Source organism: Cherax quadricarinatus, chromosome 22 (assembly GCF_038502225.1).
Source record: "Cherax quadricarinatus isolate ZL_2023a chromosome 22, ASM3850222v1, whole genome shotgun sequence".
Taxonomy (NCBI): domain Eukaryota; kingdom Metazoa; phylum Arthropoda; class Malacostraca; order Decapoda; family Parastacidae; genus Cherax; species Cherax quadricarinatus.
Genome location: NC_091313.1, coordinates 33,727,892 through 33,749,490, shown reverse-complemented (window position 1 = coordinate 33,749,490; position 21,599 = coordinate 33,727,892). Strand labels below are relative to the sequence as shown.

Sequence of the window (21,599 nt, the reverse complement as noted above, 5' to 3'; positions counted from 1 at the left end):
AGTTGCTGAACATCTGGAGCAGACTTGTGTAGATGTGCATGTGTTTTTGTCGTGGCCGAATTTGTAGAATTTAAGACACTGTGTGATTGGGTGGAAGTTCGGAGTGAAGAGAGTGCTTGGAGGAATGCGGATGGTCTTGGCAAGGATTCCTTGACTGAAGAGTGTAGAGGCGTCAGCAGGAGTAGAACAGCGTATTTTGAGAATGGTAGAGTTTTCGGGCTTGTAAATATCGTCAACAGAGACTTTGATCTTAGTACTGATATCTTTTATTAAGTCTTCTTTGTCTGTGTCATAGGCTGTCAGGAGAGAGTAGTCTACGTGTTTAGCAATGACTGTGCTTTTGGCACGGTGCTCAGGAGTCCAAATAATGGTGAAGCCTGCGTTGAGAAGTTTTTGTCTGGTATCGCTTGAGGTGTACGTTTCGTAGGAATGTTTGTCAAGAAGGAGTTTGAAGCCTGAGTTGGTTTTGAAGACTTTAAGTTGAGGTGCACCAGTGATCTGATATAATAAATTTTCAGGACAGATAGTGGCATCAGGATTAGAGAATTTGAGGTTTAGCGAGAAGGAATTGGATTTAGAAGAAGCAGAGGCAGGTGTGGGAGGTTGGGGGAGAGTGGAAGGGGGGTGGGAGGTGGAAGGCAACGAAGGCATCGTCTAATTACGAAAAGATGAAATTGGCGGTGATAATCGGCCAAAAAGTGAGAGTACTCAGCTAGGCAAGTACGTGTAAGTAGCCACACGTACTTGCCTGGCGCAGGACACTGAGGAGGTGAACTGTAGCTTGATGGAGCACTGTATATCCTGAGTGGCGGCGAGACTGGCTGTATGGCGTGCAGTCAACAGGCGAAGAGAATTCAGGCAGCAACAGGCTACCTGCCCTTGGGTAGGCAGCCACCGACACACTAATCCTGATGGTGGAGAGGAAGACGAAGGTCCAGCAAGCACTATTCTAAGCGAAGTCTCTCCCAACACGGGGTAATTCGAGAGAGGCGAGATCGTCGATGTGTGAGTGATGTTGTGTACGAAATGGTATATAATACCGACAAGATGAGAGTAAGACACATGTGCAACATCTGGGTATCTTTATTGTAGACGTTTCGCCATCCAGTGGCTTTATCAATACAAATTCTAGGACATAACTTGAAGACAGTAGAACTATGTACAGAAGATGAGGTAATCAGTCCCTCAACCTAGGAGTAGGTGCGAACAGCACCATAGTCGTGGAGAATCTCCACGACTATGGTGCTGTTCGCACCTACTCCTAGGTTGAGGGACTGATTACCTCATCTTCTGTACATAGTTCTACTGTCTTCAAGTTATGTCCTAGAATTTGTATTGATAAAGCCACTGGATGGCGAAACGTCTACAATAAAGATACCCAGATGTTGCACATGTGTCTTACTCTCATCGTGTGAGTGATGTGTTAGCTAAGCACACGTCACCACTCGAGCTAAGTCACAGAGTTCATTTTTTCAAGGCATATGTTCGGATCCGTGTTGTTTAGGATATCTTCCCAGCTTGTTTCATTTAGGATATGGTTTACTTGATCCCATTGTATGTTTTTGTTATTAAAATTGAATTTTGTGAAGAGATCTTCATGCCTGATCACATTTTGTTGGTCAGGAGGACTGTGCATACATGTCTGTACCTCTATTATGTTGTGATCTGAGTGTGTCTTTGATACGGTTATATTACGTATCAGATCGTCATTGTTAGTGAAGATAAGGTCCAGAGTATTTTCTAGTCTTGTAAGCTCTAATATTTGCTGGTTTAAGGTGAATTTGGTGCAAAGATTTAATAGGTCGTGTGTGTGTGAATTTTCATCTGAGCTGCCTCCCGGGGTGATCTCTGCTAAAACACTGCTATACTCCTCCATTTTAGGTGTCTCAAGTTGAAATCTCCCAGTAGTAAGATGTTTGGGCAGGAGTTGGGAGATTTTCCAGACAGTGGTCAATTTTCAAAAGCTGTTCCTGGAATTGCTGAGAAGTTGCATCTGGAGGCTTGTATACAACCACAATTACAAGATTTTGGTTTTCAATCTTTGCCGCCAAAACTTCAACTGCATCATTTGAGGTGTTGAGTAGTTCTGAGCAAATGAAAGACTCTGTGACGAACAGGCCAACCCCTCCCTTCCTTGTTGCCTGTTTAGTCTGTCGCAATTGAATAGGTTATAACCTGGGATCCATATTTCGTTGTCATAATGTTCCTTTATGTGGGTCTCTGTGAATCCTGCAGTGAGCAGTCCCTCGTTGTAAGGAATTTTGTTGTTTTTTTACGGCTTTAGACCCTGTATGTTTGGAAAGACAAATGTCATTATATTGGTAGAATTTAGGGGGTTTTATTTGCTGGCTCTAATATCTGTTGTTCTGAAGTGGAGGCCAATGTCCGTGCCTTTGCTCCAGAAGTGTTTTAAGTTGGTGTAGGATTATTGTCATTTCTTGCCAGTCTTTTTTCCCTCCTGTCCCTAAAAAAAACTCTGTCCCTGGAGGGGTTGTGGCTCCACTCTTTTGTTTCCAATAGTCTTGCTAGTCTGTGTCTTCTTGTCCCCTTTAGATAATGTGCCTGGCAGTATGCGTTGTAGCATTGTTTTTCATGGACTGATAAGTGACCCATTTTTGGGTGAAATAAGTTACAGGAGGGTAAGTTGCACTCTCCTGTTGTCATGTGGGTGCAGCATTTTTTTGGATGGTCAAAGGTGCATATCCCACCAGTTTTACCAGATATAACGTGCCTGCAGATACCCAAGGCATAGTATTTACATAGAGTGGACTTCTGTTTGCTAGGATTCGTTGTAGCTACATTTGCTGTTGGTGCATATTTTCTGTTTCCTCCCTATCTATCACCCCTGTATGGACATTAGTGTCTGTACCAGGTTTTGCTGGTAATGTGTCAACATTTATTCCCTGAGGCATCATCCCCTTTTGTTCCATCTCCAACAGTATCGCTGGCGTTATTTTTGTTGTTACAACAAATTATGCGTATTGAAATATTGATATAATATAAACCATACCCCCGGCCGGGATTGAACCCGCGGTCATAGAGTCTCAAAACTCCAGACCGTCGCGTTAGCCACTAGACCAGCTAGCCACAATAAGATTCATCCAACTAGGTATATTTCTACACCATAGGAAGGTTAGCACAGGCACCTCTGTGACCACAAATGCAAGTTTTTACAGACGAATCTCCAGCTAGCGTGGCCGTGACGAACTCTAGCTCAAGTCCCTTCACTGCCGTCAACATGACTTAAGAAATCGTAATGGTGTAGAAATATACCTAGTTGGATGAATCTTATTGTGGCTAGCTGGTCTAGTGGCTAACGCGACGGTCTGGAGTTTTGAGACTCTATGACCGCGGGTTCAATCCCGGCCGGGGGTATGGTTTATTTGCAATCGTGTCATTACGATTTCTTAAGTCACATTGATATAATATATTTACCTTCATTTATAAACAGGATAATCAATTTTACTCCACTTTCTCTGCTGGCGTATTCGAGAGTTTTTATTGGCTCCTTGTGCTTGTTAGCGATTGTTCGCCTGTTTGTCTACTTGAATGGACCTGACCTTCCTGGCAGTCACTGCCTCGCTCTCTCTTGCTGTCTGACCTTCGTAGGAAGGTGACCTCTCCTCCTAACTCTGGAAGATCTCTGTTCTCTGCTCTTGTCATATCGATTCAGTTTTGTTGCAGAGTTACGGTTGATGAACCATGATATACAACATGTGTTCTATGGAACTTTGTTCACAAACCCTTTTTGTAGAATTAGTAACTTGAAAACATTTTATGGATGTTTGTCTTGAGACATTAAGCTTCAGGTCCCGAGTCTAACTCTGCACCTGGCTTCTTCAGGTCCCTAGTTTAACTCTACACCTGCCTTCTTCAGGTCCCAAGTTTAACTCTACATCTGCCTTCTTCAGGTCCCGAGTCTAACTCTGCACCTGCCTTGTTCTGACTGTCATCTACGCGCTCTCGTAGTCAGGGTTTGGAAGTTGCTGAACTCCTGGAGAGCGAAACGTTGCCACAATAAAATGTCACATTAGTTGCACTTATGTCCTTTTACTTTCAGATTCATTTATTTGGGAATTTTTAAACTTTTATGAAGGACGTCGATTTTCCCCCAATTAGGTCGTTTTATGATATTTGGTGAACTGGTCACTTTATTATTCAAGCTGTGATTATTACCTCTGTTGGTCAGATGTTAGTTTATTTAGGGATGTGTTTCATCAGTCAAGTTCTTCGTTGTGACGTACAATGATGTGCCACATGGGACAGTTTATTATTAAGAGTATATTACTGTACAGTATATGAGGTAACTTGCTATGAGTACCTTATTATTTGGATTTACTGAATAGTCATAATAAAGCTGCATAAACTATAGTAGTGTATACAGTAACTGGGACAGCAATAAATTTTGTCATTATTTCATAAAATGTTCTTTTCTTTTCAGAAGAGTTTGGTACCTGCTTCTGACAACCATCTAACTCTGGTGTTACCCTGTGACTCGTCACTGCTGCAACCACTGTTGTTCTATAAGGCCATTCTTGCAAGCGTGATCCGTGAGTGACTGTGGTTTAGCCAAATTCTCCACTTCAGTTCATGATTGCAGCTGAAATTCATGATGGATGTTACGCCTAGAAAGGGTGTAAGTATTGCACCTCTTAGAAAACATGCTGATATGAGTATCAGACAGATCACTGAAAATTTGAGCCTACGACAGTCAACTGTTGGTTGGATTCTGAAGAGAGGTGACGACTCTGGTGATTGTGGAGCGCTGCGTCAAGGAAGATGTGGAAGAAAACGCAAGACGAGACCTCACGATGACAAGGTTATCGTAAGAAATAGGTTATCATAAGCAACGATCTACAGAGGGATCTGGTTTCAGTTGGCCTAAATGTTGATTCTTCGATCGTTCGACGAAGGTTCCTTGATGGCAGAATTGCAAGTAAGACAGTAAAGAAACAATTATTGACTGCTGCTACAGGGAAAAATGGCTGCGGTGGGCGCTCGATCATAAGGGATGGACGACAGGTGAATGGAAAAAAGTTATATTTTCAGATGTGGTGCATTTTGAAGTACATAGGTACAGATCAGTGATAGTGAGACGGAGCAAAGGCAAACCTCTTCGGAATGGACACATTCAACAAGCACCTAAACATCGACCTAAGAAGTTGTTTTGGGGCAGTTTTATTGCTAAAGGCCCTGGACGACGTGTTATTGTTGAGGGAACGATGAACAGTGACAAATACAAGACAATCATGGAAGCTCATTTGCCTCCCATTGTGGATAGACTTTCCTGATGAAAAAAGTATTTTCCATCAGGATCTTGCTCCATGCCACACTTCCAGAAAGTGCTGACATTCTTGAAAAAGAGTGGGCTAAGCGTTCTAAATTTGCCTGTAAACTCTCTTGACTGCAACCTAACTGAGAATTTATGGGTAATAACCAAACACAGGATCACAACACAGGACTGTTCAACTGTGGAGAAGCTAATTGTTGTTGTTATTAGGACCTGGTGCCACGACGAAGAACCTGCCAAAATGTGTTGAACATTGGTTAATTCTACGCCAAAGTGTGTAACAATGTTTATAAAAGCAAAGGGTAGTCACATCTCTTATTAAATCAATTATCTGTCATATCGTTGCTGTGTATTTTTCAAATAAACATTAATTTTCCATTGAAATGTCTTATTTCATATCTGACCCAATTAATATGCACACTACTGTACGTACCTATGATGTAGGGGACTAATTATGTATATTTTTAACCCAGGACACTTTTTTTCATTGAAGTTTCCCAAACATTAATTAGTTGGTAATTATTCTCCTAATTGCAGTTTTATATGCTAAACCTTATTTAGAAAAAGTGTTTATCAAATACTAAGTAATGTAAAAAACATTATTACAAAACGCTTTCCAGTAGATAATTGGGTCTGAATTATTGCTAACGAAAAATCTCTTACATGGCTAGGAACAAGCTGGATGCTAGATGGGTATCAATAAGCTAGACTCCTAGTAATATCTGGAAGTTGTCTAAGCCAAAACATGTCTCATCTGATGTCAGCCATATTGTGATGTTGTCAGCCATATTGTGATGTTGTCAGCCATACTGTGATGTTGCCAGCCATATTGTGATATTGCTAACCATATTGTGATGTTGTCAGCCATATTGAGATGTTGTCAGCCATATTGTGATGTTGTCAGCCATATTGTGATGTTGTCAGCCATATTGTGATGTTGCCAGCCATATTGTGATGTTGCCAGCCATATTGTGATGTTGTCAGCCATATTGTGATGTTGTCAGCCATATTGTGATGTTGTCAGCCATACTGTGATGTTGTCAGCCATATTGTGATGTTGCCAGCCATATTGTGATGTTGCCAGCCATATTGTGATGTTGTCAGCCATATTGTGATGTTGTCAGCCATATTGTGATGTTGTCAGCCATATTGTGATGTTGTCAGCCATACTGTGATGTTGCCAGCCATATTGTGATGTTGTCAGCGATATTGTGATGCTGTCAGCCATATTATGATGTTATCAGCCATATTGTGATGTTGCTAGCCATATTGTGATGTTATCAGCGATATTGTGATGTCAGCGATATTGTGATGTGATGTTGCTAGCCATATTGTGATGTTGTCAGCAATATTGTGATGTTTCCAGCCATATTGTGGTGTTACCAGCCATATTGTGATGTTGTCAGCCATATTGTGATATTGTAAGATATATTGTGATGTTGCCAGCCATATTGTGATGTTGTCAGCCATATTGTGATGCTCTCAGCGATATTATGATGATCCCAGCCATATTGTGATCTTGTCAGCCATATTATGAAGTTGTTAGCCATGTTGTGAAGTTGCCAGCCATATTTTGATGTTGTCAGCCATGCTGTGATGTTCTCAGCCATATTGTGATGTTCCCAGAAATGTTGTGATGTTGTCAGCCATATTGTGATGTTGTCAGCCATATTGTGATGTTGTCAGCCATACTGTGATGTTGTAAGCCATATTGTGATGTTGTCAGCCATATTGTGATGTTGTCAGCCATACTGTGATGTTGTAAGCCATATTGTGTTGTTGTCAGCCATACTGTGATGTTGTCAGCCATATTGTGATGTTGTCAGCCATATTGTGATGTTGTCAGCCATACTGTGATGTTGTAAGCCATATTGTGATCTTGTCAGCCATATTGTGATGTTGCCAGGCATATTGTGATGTTGTCAGCGATATTGTGATGTTGTCAGCGATATTGTGATGCTATCAGCCATTTAGTGATGTTGCTAGCCATATTGTGATGTTGATAGCCATATTGTGATGTTGCCAGCCATATTGTGATGTTCTCAGCCATATTGTGATGTCAGCCATATTGTGATGTTGCCAGCCATATTGTGATGTTGCCAGCAATATTGTGATGTTCTCAGCCATATTGTGATGTTGCCAGCCATATTGTGATGTTGCCATCCATACTGTGATGTTGCCAGCGATACTATGATGTTGTCAGCCATATTTGATATTATCAGCCATCTCGTCATGTTGTCAGCCATATTGTGATGTTGTCAGCGATATTGTGATGTTGCCACCCATATTGTGATGTTGTTAGCCATATTGTGATGTTGTTAGCCATATTGTGATGTTGCCAGCCATATTGTGATGTTGTTAGCCATATTGTGATGTTGCCAGCCATATTGTGATGTTGTCAGCCATGTTGTGATGTTGTTAGCCATATTGTGATGTTGCCAGCCATATTGTGATGTTGTTAGCCATGTTGTGATGTTGTTAGCCATATTGTGATGTTGACAGTATTTGTGATGTTACCAGCCATATTGTGATGTTGTTAGCCATGTTGTGATGTTGTTAGCCATATTGTGGTGTTGCCAGCCATATTGTGATGTTGTCAGCCATGTTGTGATGTTGTTAGCCATATTGTGATGTTGCCAGCCATATTGTGATGTTGTTAGCCATATTGTGATGTTGTCAGCCATATTGTGATGCTGTCAACCATGTTGTGATGTTGTTTGCTATATTATGATGTTGCCAGCCATATTGTGATGTTGTCAGCCATATTGTGATGTTGCCAGTCATATTGTGATGTTGTCAGCCATGTTGTGATGTTGTTAGCCATATTATGATGTTGCCAGCCATATTGTGATGTTTTTAGCCATATTGTGAAGTTGTTACCCATATTGTGATGTTACCAACCATATTGTGATGTTGTCAGCCATGTTGTGATGTTCTCAGCCATATTGTGATGTTGGCATACATATTGCGATGTTGTCAGCCATATTGTCATGTTGCGAACCATTCTGCGATGTTGTCAGCCATATTATGATGTTCTCAGCCATATTGTGATGTTGCCAGCCATATTGTGATGTTGCCAGCCATATTGTGATGTTGTCAGCCATATTGTGATGTTGTCAGCCATATTGTGATGTTGCCAGCCATATTGTGATGTTGTCAGCCATATTGTCATGTTGTCAGCCATATTGTGATGTTGCCAGCCATATTGTGATGTTGCCAGCCATATTGTGATGTTGTCAGCCATATTGTGATGTTGCCAGCCATATTGTGATCTTGTCAGCCATATTGTGATCTTGTCAGCCATATTGTGATGTTGTCAGCCATATTGTGATGTTGTCAGCCATATTGTGATGTTGTCAGCCATATTGTGATGTTGCCAGCCATATTGTGATGTTGTCAGCCATATTGTGATGTTGTCAGCCATATTGTGATGTTGCCAGCCATATTGTGATCTTGTCAGCCATATTGTGATGTTGCCAGCCATATTGTGATGTTGTCAGCCATATTGTGATGTTGTCAGCCATATTGTGATGTTGCCAGCCATATTGTGATCTTGTCAGCCATATTGTGATGTTGTCAGCCATATTGTGATGTTGCCAGCCATATTGTGATCTTGTCAGTCATATTGTGATCTTGTCAGCCATATTGTGATCTTGTCAGCCATATTGTGATGTTGTCAGCCATATTGTGATGTTGTCAGCCATATTGTGATGTTGCCAGCCATATTGTGATGTTGTCAGCCATATTGTGATGTTGTCAGCCATATTGTGATGTTGCCAGCCATATTGTGATCTTTTCAGCCATATTGGACGTCAAGCCACATTGACAGTGATAATTATAATAACAAAAATTAATAATAATGATAATTATAATAATAAGAGGGATACAAAACTATTATTATTGTAATCATTGCTAATAATAATTAATTATTTTGAAACTGATGCGCTGACAGTCCTGTCAGCGGGTTTATCTCAGCATCTGACAAACGTTTAATATATAATTTTGTATTTGTGGATTATACTACCATCCTTAATGACTCACCTGAAAAATGGGATATTAGACGCGTGTCTGTAGAAGAGCAGCAAGTTTGGTGAATCACTGTGTGGATGTAGAGTTGCTTTACAAGGCAGAGATGCTGTGCTACCCACCATCACCTCCACCGTGCTCACCACAGCTGTACACAAACAAACAAACAAAGCTGTACAAAAACAAACAAACCTGTGCACAAACAAAGCTGTGTGAGTGAAATGGTAACTTCAGTTTATCATGAAAGTTAAAAGAAAGGTGTATGAAGCTATAATGTACCATTTGAAAGTCTGATCTAAGTACTAACTTAGGCAGCAGCTGGTCTACACTATCCTAGGCAGCAGCTGGTCTACACTATCCTAGACAGTAGCTGCGTCTTTACTATCCTAGGCAACAGATGCGTCTTTACGATCCTAGGCAGCATCTGGTCTACACTATCCAAGGCAGCAGCTGGTCTTTACTATCCTAGTGAGCAGCTGGTCTACACTATCCTAGGCAGCAGCTTCGCCTTTTCTACCATAGGCAGCAGCTGGTCTTCACTATCCGAAGCAGCAGCTGGTTTTTAATATCTTTGGCAGCAGCTGGTCTTTACTATCATAGGCAGCAGCTGGACTTCATTATCCTAAGCAGCAGCTGGTCTTTACTATCATAGGCAGCAGCTGGTCTTTACTATCCTAGGCAGCAGCTGGTCTTTACTATCATAGGCAGCAGCTGGACTTCATTATTATAAGCAGCAGCTGGTCTTTACTATCATAGGCAGCAGCTGGTCTTTACTATCCTAGGCAGCAGCTGGTCTTTACTATCATAGGCAGCAGCTGGTCTTTACTATCCTAGGCAGCAGCTGGTCTTTACTATCCTAGGCAGCAACTGGTCTTTACTATCCTAGGCAAAAGCTGCGTCTTTACTATCCTAGGCAGCAGCTGGTATTTACTATTCTATGCAGCAGCTGGTCTTTACTATCCTAGGCAACAGCTGCGTCTTTACTATCCTAGGCAGCAGCTGGTATTTACTATCCTAGGCAGCAGCTGGGCTTTACTATCCTAGGTAGTAGGTGCATCTTTACTATTCTAGGCAACAGCTGCGTCTTTACTATCCTAGGCAGCAGCTGGTCTACACTATCCTAGGCAGCAGCTGGTCTTTACTATCCTAGTGAGTAGCTGGTCTTTACTATCATAGGCAGCAGCTGGTCTTTACTATCATAGGCAGCAGCTGGTCTGTACTATCCTAGGCAGCAGCTGGTGTACACTGTCCTAGGCAGCAGCTGGTCTTTACTATCCCAGGGAGCAGCTGGTCTTTACTATCATAGGCAGCAGCTGGTCTTTACTATCATAGGCAGCAGCTGGTCTTTGCTATCATAGGCAGCAGCTGGTCTTTACTATCATAGGCAGCAGCTGGTCTTTACTATCCTAGTGAGCAGCTGGTCTTTCCTATCATAGGCAGCAGCTGGTCTTTACTATCCTAGTGAACAGCTGGTCTTTACTATCATTGGCAGCAGCTGGTCTTTACTATCATAGGCAGCAGCTGGTCTTTACTATCCAAGTGAGCAGCTGGTCTTCACTTTCATAGGCAGCAGCTGGTCTTTACTATCATAGGCAACAGCTGGTCTTTACTATCCTAGTGAGCAGCTGGTCTTTACTATCATAGGAAGCAGCTGGTCTTTACTATCCTAATGAGCAGCTGGTCTTTACTATCATAGGCAACAGCTGGTCTTTACTATCCTAGTGAGCAGCTGGTCTTTACTATCCTAGTGAGCAGCTGGTCTTTACTATCATAGGCAGCAGCTGGTCTTTACTATCCTAGTGAGCAGCTGGTCTTTACTATCATAGGCAACAGCTGGTCTTTACTGTCCTAGTGAGCAGCTGGTCTTTACTATCATAGGCAACAGCTGGTCTTTACTATCCTAGTGAGCAGCTGGTCTTTACTATCCTAGTGAGCAGCTGGTCTTTACTATCATAGGCAACAGCTGGTCTTTACTATCCTAGTGAGCAGCTGGTCTTTACTATCCTAGTGAGCAGCTGGTCTTTACTATCATAGGCAACAGCTGGTCTTCACTATCCTAGTGAGCAGCTGGTCTTTACTATCATAGGCAACAGCTGGTCTTTACTATCCTAGTGAGCAGCTGGTCTTTACAATCCTAGTGAGCAGCTGGTCTTTACTATCATAGGCAGCAGCTGGTCTTTACTATCCTAAGCAGCAGCTGGTCTACACTATCCTAGGCAGCAGCTGGTCTACACTATCCTAGGCAGCAGCAGGTCTACACTATCCTAGGCAGCGGCTGGTCTACACTATCCTAGGCAGCAGGTGTTCTACACTATCCTAGGCAGCAGCTGGTCTACACTATCCTAGGCAGCAACTGGTCTACACTATCCTAGGCAGCAGCTGATCTACACTATCCTAGGCAGCAGCTGGTCTTCACTATCCTAGGCAGCAGCTGATCTACACTATCCTAGGCAGCAGCTGGTCTACACTATCCTAGGCAGCAGCTGATCTACACTATCCTAGGCACCAGCTGGTCTACACTATCCTAGGCAGCAGCTGATCTACACTGTCCTAGGCAGCAGCTGGTCTACACTTTCCTAGGCAGCAGCTGGTCTACACTATCCTAGGCAGCAGGTGTTCTACACTATCCTAGGCAGCAGCTGGTCTACACTATCCTAGGCAGCAGCTGGTCTACATTATCCTAGGCAGCAGCTGGTCTGCACTATCCTAGGCAGCGGCTGGTCTACACTATCCTAGGCAGCAGGTGATCTACACTATCCTAGGCAGCAGCTGGTCTACACTATCCTAGGCAGCAGCTGATCTACACTATCCTAGGCAGCAGCTGGTCTACACTATCCTAGGCAGCAGCTGGTCTACACTATCCTAGGCAGCAGCTGATCTACACTATCCTAGGCAGCAGCTGGTCTACACCATCCTAGGCAGCAGCTGATCTACACTATCCTAGGCAGCAGCTGGTCTACACTATCCTAGGCAGCAGCTGGTCAACACTATCCTAGGCAGCAGCTGGTCTTACTATCCTAGACAGTAGCTGATCTAGACTATCCTAGTCAGCAGCTGGTCTACACTATCCTGGGCAGCAGCTGATCTACACTATTCTAGGCAGCAGCTGGTCTACACTATCCTAGGCAGCAGGTGATCTACACTATCCTAGGCAGCAGCTGGTCTACACTATCCTAGGCAGCAGCTGGTCTTCACTATCCTAGGCAGCAGCAAATCTACACTATCCTAGGCAGCAGCTGGTCTACACTGTCCTAGGCAGCAGGTGATCTACACTATCCTAGGCAGCAGCTGGTTTACAGTATCCTAGGCAGCAGCTGGCCTACACTATCCTAGGCAGCAGCTGGTCTACACTACCCTAGGCAGCAGCTGGTCTACACTATCCTAGGCAGCAGCTGGTCTACACTACCCTAGGCAGCAGCTGGTCTACACTATCCTAGGCAGCAGCTGATCTACACTATCCTAGGCAGCAGCTGATCTACACTATCCTAGGAAGCAGCTGATCTACACTGTCCTAGGCAGCAGCTGGTCTACACTATCCTAGGCAGCAGCTGATCTACACTATCCTAGGCAGCAGCTTGTCTACAATATCCTATGCAGCAGCTGATCTACACTATCCTAGGCAGCAGCTGATCTACACTATCCTAGGAAGCAGCTGATCTACACTATCCTAGGCAGCAGCTGGTCTACACTATCCTAGGCAGCAGCTGGTCTACATTATCCTAGGCAGCAGCTGGTCTACACTATCCTAGGCAGCAGCAGATCTACACTATCCTAGGAAGCAGCTGATCTACACTATCCTACGCAGCAGCTGATCTACACTATCCTAGGCAGCAGCTGATCTACACTATCCTAGGAAGCAGCTGATCTACACTATCCTAGGCAGCAGCTGGTCTACACTATCTTAGGCAGCAGCTGGTCTACACTACCCTAGGCAGCAGCTGGTCTACACTATCCTAGGCAGCAGCTGATCTACACTATCCTAGGCAGCAGCTGGTCTACACTATCCTAGGCAGCAGCTGATCTACACTATCCTAGGCAGCAGCTGATCTACACTATCCTAGGCAGCAGCTTGTCTACAATATCCTATGCAGCAGCTGATCTACACTATCCTAGGCAGCAGCTGATCTACACTATCCTAGGAAGCAGCTGATCTACACTATCCTAGGCAGCAGCTGGTCTACACTATCCTAGGCAGCAGCTGGTCTACACTATCCTAGGCAGCAGCTGATCTACACTATCCTAGGCAGCAGCTGATCTACACTATCCTGGGCAGCAGCTTGTCTACAATATAATATGCAGCAGCTGATCTACACTATCCTATGCAGCAGCTGATCTACACTATCCTAGGCAGCAGCTGATCTACACTATCCTAGGAAGCAGCTGATCTACACTATCCTAGGCAGCAGCTGGTCTACACTATCCTAGACAGCAGCTGGTCTGCACTATCCTAGGCAGCAGCTGATCTACACTATCCTAGGCAGCAGCTGATCTACACTATCCTAGGCAGCAGCTTGTCTACAATATCCTATGCAGCAGCTGATCTACACTATCCTATGCAGCAGCTGATCTACACTATCCTAGGCAGCAGCTGATCTACACTATCCTAGGAAGCAGCTGATCTACACTATCCTAGGCAGCAGCTGGTCTACACTATCCTAGGCAGCAGCTGGTCTACACTATCCTAGGCAGCAGCTGATCTACACTATCCTAGGCAGCAGCTGATCTACACTATCCTAGGCAGCAGCTTGTCTACAATATCCTATGCAGCAGCTGATCTACACTATCCTAGGCAGCAGCTGATCTACACTATCCTAGGAAGCAGCTGATCTACACTATCCTAGGCAGCAGCTGGTCTACACTACCCTAGGCAGCAGCTGGTCTACACTACCCTAGGCAGCAGCTGATCTACACTATCCTAGGCAGCAGCTGGTCTACACTATCCTAGGCAGCAGCTGATCTACACTATCCTAGGCAGCAGCTGGTCTACACTATCCTAGGCAGCAGCTGGTCTACACTATCCTAGGCAGCAGCTGGTCTACACTATCCTAGGCAGCAGCTGGTCTACACTATCCTAGGCAGCAGCTGGTCTACACTATCCTAGGCAGCAGCTGGTCTACACTATCCTAGGCAGCAGCTGGTCTACACTATCCTAGGCAGCAGCTGATCTACACTATCCTAGGAAGCAGCTGATCTACACTATCCTAGGCAGCAGCTGATCTACACTATCTTAGGCAGCAGCTGGTCTACACTATCCTAGGCAGCAGCTGGTCTACACTACCCTAGGCAGCAGCTGGTCTACACTATCCTAGGCAGCAGCTGATCTACACTATCCTAGGCAGCAGCTGATCTACACTATCCTAGGCAGCAGCTGGTCTACACTATCCTAGGCAGCAGCTGGTCTACACTATCCTAGGCAGCAGCTGGTCTACACTATCCTAGGCAGCAGCTGGTCTACACTATCCTAGGCAGCAGCTGGTCTACACTATCCTAGGCAGCAGCTGGTCTACACTATCCTAGGCAGCAGCTGATCTACACTATCCTAGTAAGCAGCTGATCTACACTATCCTAGGCAGCAGCTGATCTACACTATCTTAGGCAGCAGCTGGTCTACACTATCCTAGGCAGCAGCTGGTCTACACTACCCTAGGCAGCAGCTGGTCTACACTATCCTAGGCAGCAGTTGATCTACACTATCCTAGGCAGCAGCTGATCTACACTATCCTAGGCAGCAGCTGGTCTACACTATCCTAGGCAGCAGCTGGTCTACACTATCCTAGGCAGCAGCTGGTCTACACTATCCTAGGCAGCAGCTGGTCTACACTATCCTAGGCAGCAGCTGGTCTACACTATCCTAGGCAGCAGCTGGTCTACACTATCCTAGGCAGCAGCTGGTCTACACTATCCTAGGCAGCAGCTGATCTACACTATCCTAGGCAGCAGCTTGTCTACACTATCCTAGGCAGCAGCTGGTCTACACTATCCTAGGCAGCAGCTGGTCTACACTATCCTAGGCAGCAGCTGGTCTACACTATCCTAGGCAGCAGCTTGTCTACACTATCCTAGGCAGCAGCTGGTCTACACTATCCTAGGCAGCAGCTGGTCTACACTATCCTAGGCAGCAGCTGGTCTCAAAACAATATATGTTACTAGTATTAAAACTTGAATAAACACAAAAGAAATACACTAGTGTGTAATAAACCGTATTCGCTTTAATAGCCTGAGTGTCCAGAGCCAGGTGTACATAGTGTCCAGAGTCAGGTGTACATAGTGTCCAGAGCCAGGTGTACATAGTGTCCAGAGCCAGGTGTACATAGTGTCCAGAGCCAGGTGTACATAGTGTCCAGAGCCAGGTGTACATAGTGTCCAGAGCCAGGTGTACATAGTGTCCAGAGCCAGGTGTACATAGTGTCCAGAGCCAGGTGTACATAGTGTCCAGAGCCAGGTGTACATAGTGTCCAGAGCCAGGTGTACATAGTGTCCAGAGCCAGGTGTACATAGTGTCCAGAGCCAGGTGTACATAGTGTCCAGAGCCAGGTGTACATAGTGTCCAGAGCCAGGTGTACATAGTGTCCAGAGCCAGGTGTACATAGTGCCCAGAGCCAGGTGTACATAGTGTCCAGAGCCATGTGTACATAGTGTCCAGAGCCAGGTGTACATAGTGTCCAGAGCCAGGTGTACATAGTGTCCAGAGCCAGGTGTACATAGTGTCCAGAGCCAGGTGTACATAGTGTCCAGAGCCAGGTGTACATAGTGTCCAGAGCCAGGTGTACATAGTGTCCAGAGCCAGGTGTACATAGTGCCCAGAGCCAGGTGTACATAGTGTCCAGAGCCAGGTGTACATAGTGCCCAGAGCCATGTGTACATAGTGTCCAGAGCCAGGTGTACATAGTGTCCAGAGCCAGGTGTACATAGTGTCCAGAGCCATGTGTACATAGTGTCCAGAGCCAGGTGTACATAGTGTCCAGAGCCAGGTGTACATAGTGTCCAGAGCCAGGTGTACATATTGCCCAGAGCCAGGTGTACATAGTGTCCAGAGCCAGGGGTACATAGTGTCCAGAGCCAGGTGTACATAGTGTCCAGAGCCAGGTGTACATAGTGCCCAGAGCCAGGTGTACATAGTGTCCAGAGCCAGGTGTACATAGTATCCAGAGCCAGGTGTACATAGTGTCCAGAGCCAGGTGTACATAGTGCCCAGAGCCAGGTGTACATAGTGTCCAGAGCCAGGTGTACATAGTGTCCAGAGCCAGGTGTACATAGTGTCCAGAGCCAGGTGTATATAGTGTCCAGAGCCAGGTGTACATAGTGTCAAGAGCCAGATGAACATAGTGTCCAGAGCCAGGTGTACATAGTGTCCAGAGCCAGGTATACATAATGTCCAGAGCCAGCAGTATACAGTGTCCAGAGCCAAGTGTACATAGTTTCCAGAGCCAGGTGTGCATAGTGTCCAAACCCAGGTGTGCATAGTGTCCAAACCCAGGTGTACATAGTGTCCAGAGCCAGGTGTACATAGTGTCCAGAGCCACGTATACATAGTGTCCAGAGCCAGATGTACATAGTATCTACAGCCAGGTGTACATAGTATCTACAGCCAGGTGTACATAGTGTCCAGAGCCAGGTGAACATAGTGTCCAGAGCCAGGTGTACATAGTGTCCAGATCCAGGTGTACATAGTGTCAAGAGCCAGGAGTGCATAGTGTCCAGAGCCAGGTGTACATAGTGTCCAGAGTCATGTGTACATAGTGTCAAGAGCCAGATTAACATAGTGTCCAGAGCCAGGTGTACATAGTGTCCAGAGCCAGGTGTTTGTAGTGTCCAGAGCCAGGTGTACATTGTGCCCAGAGCCAGGTGTACATAGTGTCCAGAGCCAGGAGTGCATAGTGTCCAGAGCCAGGTGTACATAGTGTCCAGAGCCAGGTGTACATAGTGTCCAGAGCCAGGTGTACATAGCGTCCAGAGCCAGGTGTACATAGTGTCCAGAGCCAGGTGTACATAGTGTCCAGAGCCAGGTGTGCATAGTGTCCAGATCTAGAAGTACATAATGTTCAGAGCCAGGTGTACATAGTGTCCAGAGCCAGGTGTACATAGTGTCGAGAACCATGTGTACAGTGTCCAGAGCTAGGTGTACATAGTGTACAGAACCAGGTGTACATAGTATCCAGAACCAGGTGTACATATTGTCCAGTGCCTGGTATACATAGTGTCCAGAGCCAGGTGTGCATAGTGTCCAAACCCAGGTGTACATAGTGTCTAGAGCCAGCTGTACATAGTGCCCAGAGCCAGCTGTACATAGTGTCCAGAGCCAGCTGTACGTAGTGTCCAGAGCCAGGTGTACATAGTGTCCAGAGCCAGGTGTACATAATGTAGAGAGCCAGGTGTACATAGTGTCCAGAGCCAAGTGTACATAGTGTCCAGAGCCAGGTATACATAATGTCCAGAGCGAGCTGTACATAGTGTCCAGAGCCAAGTGTACATAGTTTCCAGAGCCAGGTGTGCATAGTGTCCAAACCCAGGTGTACATAGTGTCCAGAGCAGGTGTACATAGTGTTCAGAGCCAGCTGTACATAATGTCCAGAGCCAGCTGTACATAATGTCCAGAGTTAGGTGTATATAGTGTCCAGAGCCAGGTGTACATAGTGTCCACATCCAGGTGTACATATTGTCTAGAACCAGGTGTACATAGTGTCGAGAGCCAGCTGTACATAGTGGCCAGATCCAGGTGTACATAGTGTCCAGAGCCAGGTGTACATAGTGTCTAGAGCTAGGTGTGCATAGTGTCCAGAGCCAGGTGTACCAAGTGTCCAGAGCCAGGAGTACCAACCGTCGAGAGCCAGATGTACGAAGTCTCCAGAGCCAGGTGTACCAAGTGCCCAGAGCCAGATGTATCAAGTGTCAAGAGCCAAGTGTACCAAGTGTCCAGAGCCAAGTGTACCAAGTGTCCAGAGACAGGAGTACCAAGTGTCCAGAGTCAGGTGTAACAAGTGTTCAGAGCGAGGTGCATCAATTGTCCATAGCCAGGTGTATCATGTGTCCAGAGTCAGGTGTACCAAGTGTACAGATCCTAGTGTGCCAAGTATCCAGAGAGAGGTGAACCAAGTGTCCAGAGACAGGTGTACATAGTGTCCAGTGTCAGGTGTACATAGTGTCCAGAACCAGGTGTACATAGTGTCCAGAGCCAGGTGTACCAAGTGTCCAGACAAAGGAATACCAGGTGTCCAGAACCAGGTGTACCAAGTGTCCAGAGCCTGGTGTATCAAGTGTCCAGAGCCAGATGTGCCAAGTGTCCAGAGCCAGGTGTAACAAGTGTCCAGAGCCAGATGTATCAAGTGTCCAGAGCCTGGTGTATCAAGTGTCCAGAGCCAGATGTACCAAGTGTCCACAGCCAGATGTACCAAGTATCCAGAGCCAGGTGTAACAAGTGTCCACAGCCTGGTGTAACAAGTGTACAGAGCCAGGTGTATCAATTGTCCGGAGCCAGGTGTACCAAGTGTCCAGAGCCAGGTGTACCAGTGTCCAGACGCAAGTGTTCGAAGTGTCCAGAGCCAGGTGTACCAAGCGTCCAGAGCCAGGTGTAACAAGTGTCCAGAGACAGGTGTAACAAGTGTCCAGAGCCAGATGTGCCAAGTGTCCAGAGCCAGGTGTAACAAGTGTCCAGAGCCAGATGTATCAAGTGTCCAGAGCCTGGTGTATCAAGTGTCCAGAGCCAGATGTACCAAGTGTCCACGGCCAGATGTACCAAGTATCCAGAGCCAGGTGTAACAAGTGTCCACAGCCTGGTGTAACAAGTGTACAGAGCCAGGTGTATCAATTGTCCGGAGCCAGGTGTACCAAGTGTCCAGAGCCAGGTGTACCAGTGTCCAGACGCAAGTGTTCGAAGTGTCCAGAGCCAGGTGCACCAAGCGTCCAGAGCCAGGTGTAACAAGTGTCCAGAGACAGGTGTAACAAGTGTCCAGAGCCAAGTGTACCAAGTGTCCAGAGACAAGTGTACCAAGTGTGCAGAGCCAAGTGTACCAAGTATCCAGAGACAGGTATAACAAGTGTCCAGAGCCAAGTGTACCAAGTGTGCAGGGCCAAGTGTACCAAGTATCCAGAGACAGGTGTATCAAGTGTCCAGAGGCAGGAGTTCCAAGTGTCCAGAGCCAGGTGTACCAAGCGTCCAGAGCCAGGTGTACAAAGTGTCCAGAGCTAAGTGTACCAAGTTTCCAGAGCCAAGTGTACCAAGTGTCCAGAGACAGGTGCACCAAGTGTCCAGAGCCAAGTATACCAAGTGTCCAGAGCGAGGTGTACCAAGTGTCCAGAGCCAAGTGCACCAAGTGTCGAGAGACAGGTGCACCAAGTGTCCAGAGCCAGGTGCACCAAGTGTCCAGAGCCAGGTGTACCAAGAGTCCAGAGCCAGGTGTACCAAGTGTCCAGAGCCAGGTGTACCAAGTGTCCAGAGCCAGGTGTACCAAGTGTCAAGAGCCAGGTGTACCAAGTGTCCAGAGCCAGGTGTACCAAGTGTCCAGAGCCAGGTGTACCAAGTGTCAAGAGCCAGGTGTACCAAGTGTCCAGAGCCAGGTGTACCAAGTGTCCAGAGCCAGGTGTACCAAGTGTCAAGAGCCAGGTGTACCAAGTGTCCAGAGCCAGGTGTACCAAGTGTACAGAGCCAGGTGTACCAAGTGTCAAGAGCCAGGTGTACCAAGTGTACAGAGCCAGGTGTACCAAGTGTCAAGAGCCAGGTGTACCAAGTGTCGAGAGACAGGTGCACCAAGTGTCCAGAGTCAGGTGTACCAAGTGTCAAGAGCCAGGTGTACCAAGTGTCAAGAGCCAGGTGTACCAAGTGTACAGAGCCAGGTGTACCAAGTGTCCAGAGCCAGGTGTACCAAGTGTCGAGAGACAGGTGCACCAAGTGTCCAGAGTCAGGTGTACCAAGTGTCGAGAGACAGGTGCACCAAGTGTCAAGAGCCAGGTGTACCAAGTGTACAGAGCCAGGTGTACCAAGTGTCAAGAGCCAGGTGTACCAAGTGTCCAGAGTCAGGTGTACCAAGTGTCAAGAGCCAGGTGTACCAAGTGTCAAGAGCCAGGTGTACCAAGTGTACAGAGCCAGGTGTACCAAGTGTCCAGAGCCAGGTGTACCAAGTGTCGAGAGACAGGTGCACCAAGTGTCCAGAGTCAGGTGTACCAAGTGTCCACACCCAGGTGTACCAAGTGTCCAGAGCCACGTGTACCAAGTTTCCACAGTCAGGTGTATCAAGTGTAAAGAGCCAGGTGTACCAAGTGTCCAGAGGCAGGTGTAACAAGTGTCCAGAGACAGGTGTAACAAGTGTCCAGAAACAGGTGTACCAAGTGTCGAGACAGGTGTAACAAGTGTCCAGAGACAGGTGTACCAGGTGTCCAGAGACAGGTGAATCAAGTGTCCAGAGACAGGTGTATCAAGTGTCCAGAGACAGGTGCACCAGGTGTCCAGAGACAGGTGTATCAAGTGTCCAGAGACAGGTGTATCTAGTGTCCAGAGACAGGTGTATCAAGTGTCCAGAGACAGGTGTATCAAGTGTCCAGAGACAGGTGTATCAAGTTTCCAGAGACAGGTGTATCAAGTGTCCAGAGACAGGTATATCAAGTGTCCAGAGACAGGTGTGTCAAGTGTCCAGAGACAGGTGTATCAAGTCTCCAGAGACAGGTGTATCAAGTTTTCAGAGACAGGTGTATCAAGTGTCCAGAGACAGGTGTATCAAATGTCCAGAGACGGTTGTATCAAGTGTCCAGAGGCAGGTGTACCAAGTGTCCAGAGACACGTGTATCAAGTGTCTAGAGGCAGGTGTATCAGGTATCCATAGACAGGTGTATCAAGTGTCCAGAGGCATGTGTATCAGGTGTCCAGAGACAGGTGTATCAAGTGTCCAGTGACAGGTGTATCAAGTGTCCAGAGACAGGTGTATCAAGTGTCCAGAGACAGGTGTATCAAGTGTCCAGAGAGAGGTGTATCAAGTGTCCAGAGACAGGTGTATCAAGTGTCCAGTGACAAGTGTATCAAGTGTCCAGAGACAGGTGTATCAAGTGTCCAGTGACAGGTGTAGCAAGTGTCCAGTGACAGGTGTATCAAGTGTCCAGTGACAGGTGTAGCAAGTGTCCAGTGACATGTGTATCAAGTGTCCAGTGACAGTTGTATCAAGTTTCCAGTGACAGGTGTAGCAAGTGTCCAGTGACAGGTGTAGCAAGTGTCAAGTGACAGGTGCATCAAGTGTCCAGTGACAGGTGCATCAAGTGTCCAGTGACAGGTGTATCAAGTGTTCAGTGACAGGTGTAT

General features: G+C 46.2%; 1 protein-coding gene across 1 annotated transcript in view; it reads right to left on the bottom strand.

The window, feature by feature from the left end:
* The window catches only part of LOC128689616 (uncharacterized), a 233,464-nt gene extending 215,424 nt beyond the window's left edge, over window positions 1-18,040 (bottom strand). The window contains exons 1-2 of the mRNA XM_070087707.1: window positions 18,016-18,040; window positions 9,332-9,464 (exon numbers count right to left, since the gene is read on the bottom strand). Coding sequence (XP_069943808.1) covers window positions 9,332-9,464; window positions 18,016-18,040 — 158 coding nt within the window. The remainder of the gene's footprint in view (window positions 1-9,331; window positions 9,465-18,015) is intronic.
* Window positions 18,041-21,599: the final 3,559 nt, after the last annotated feature.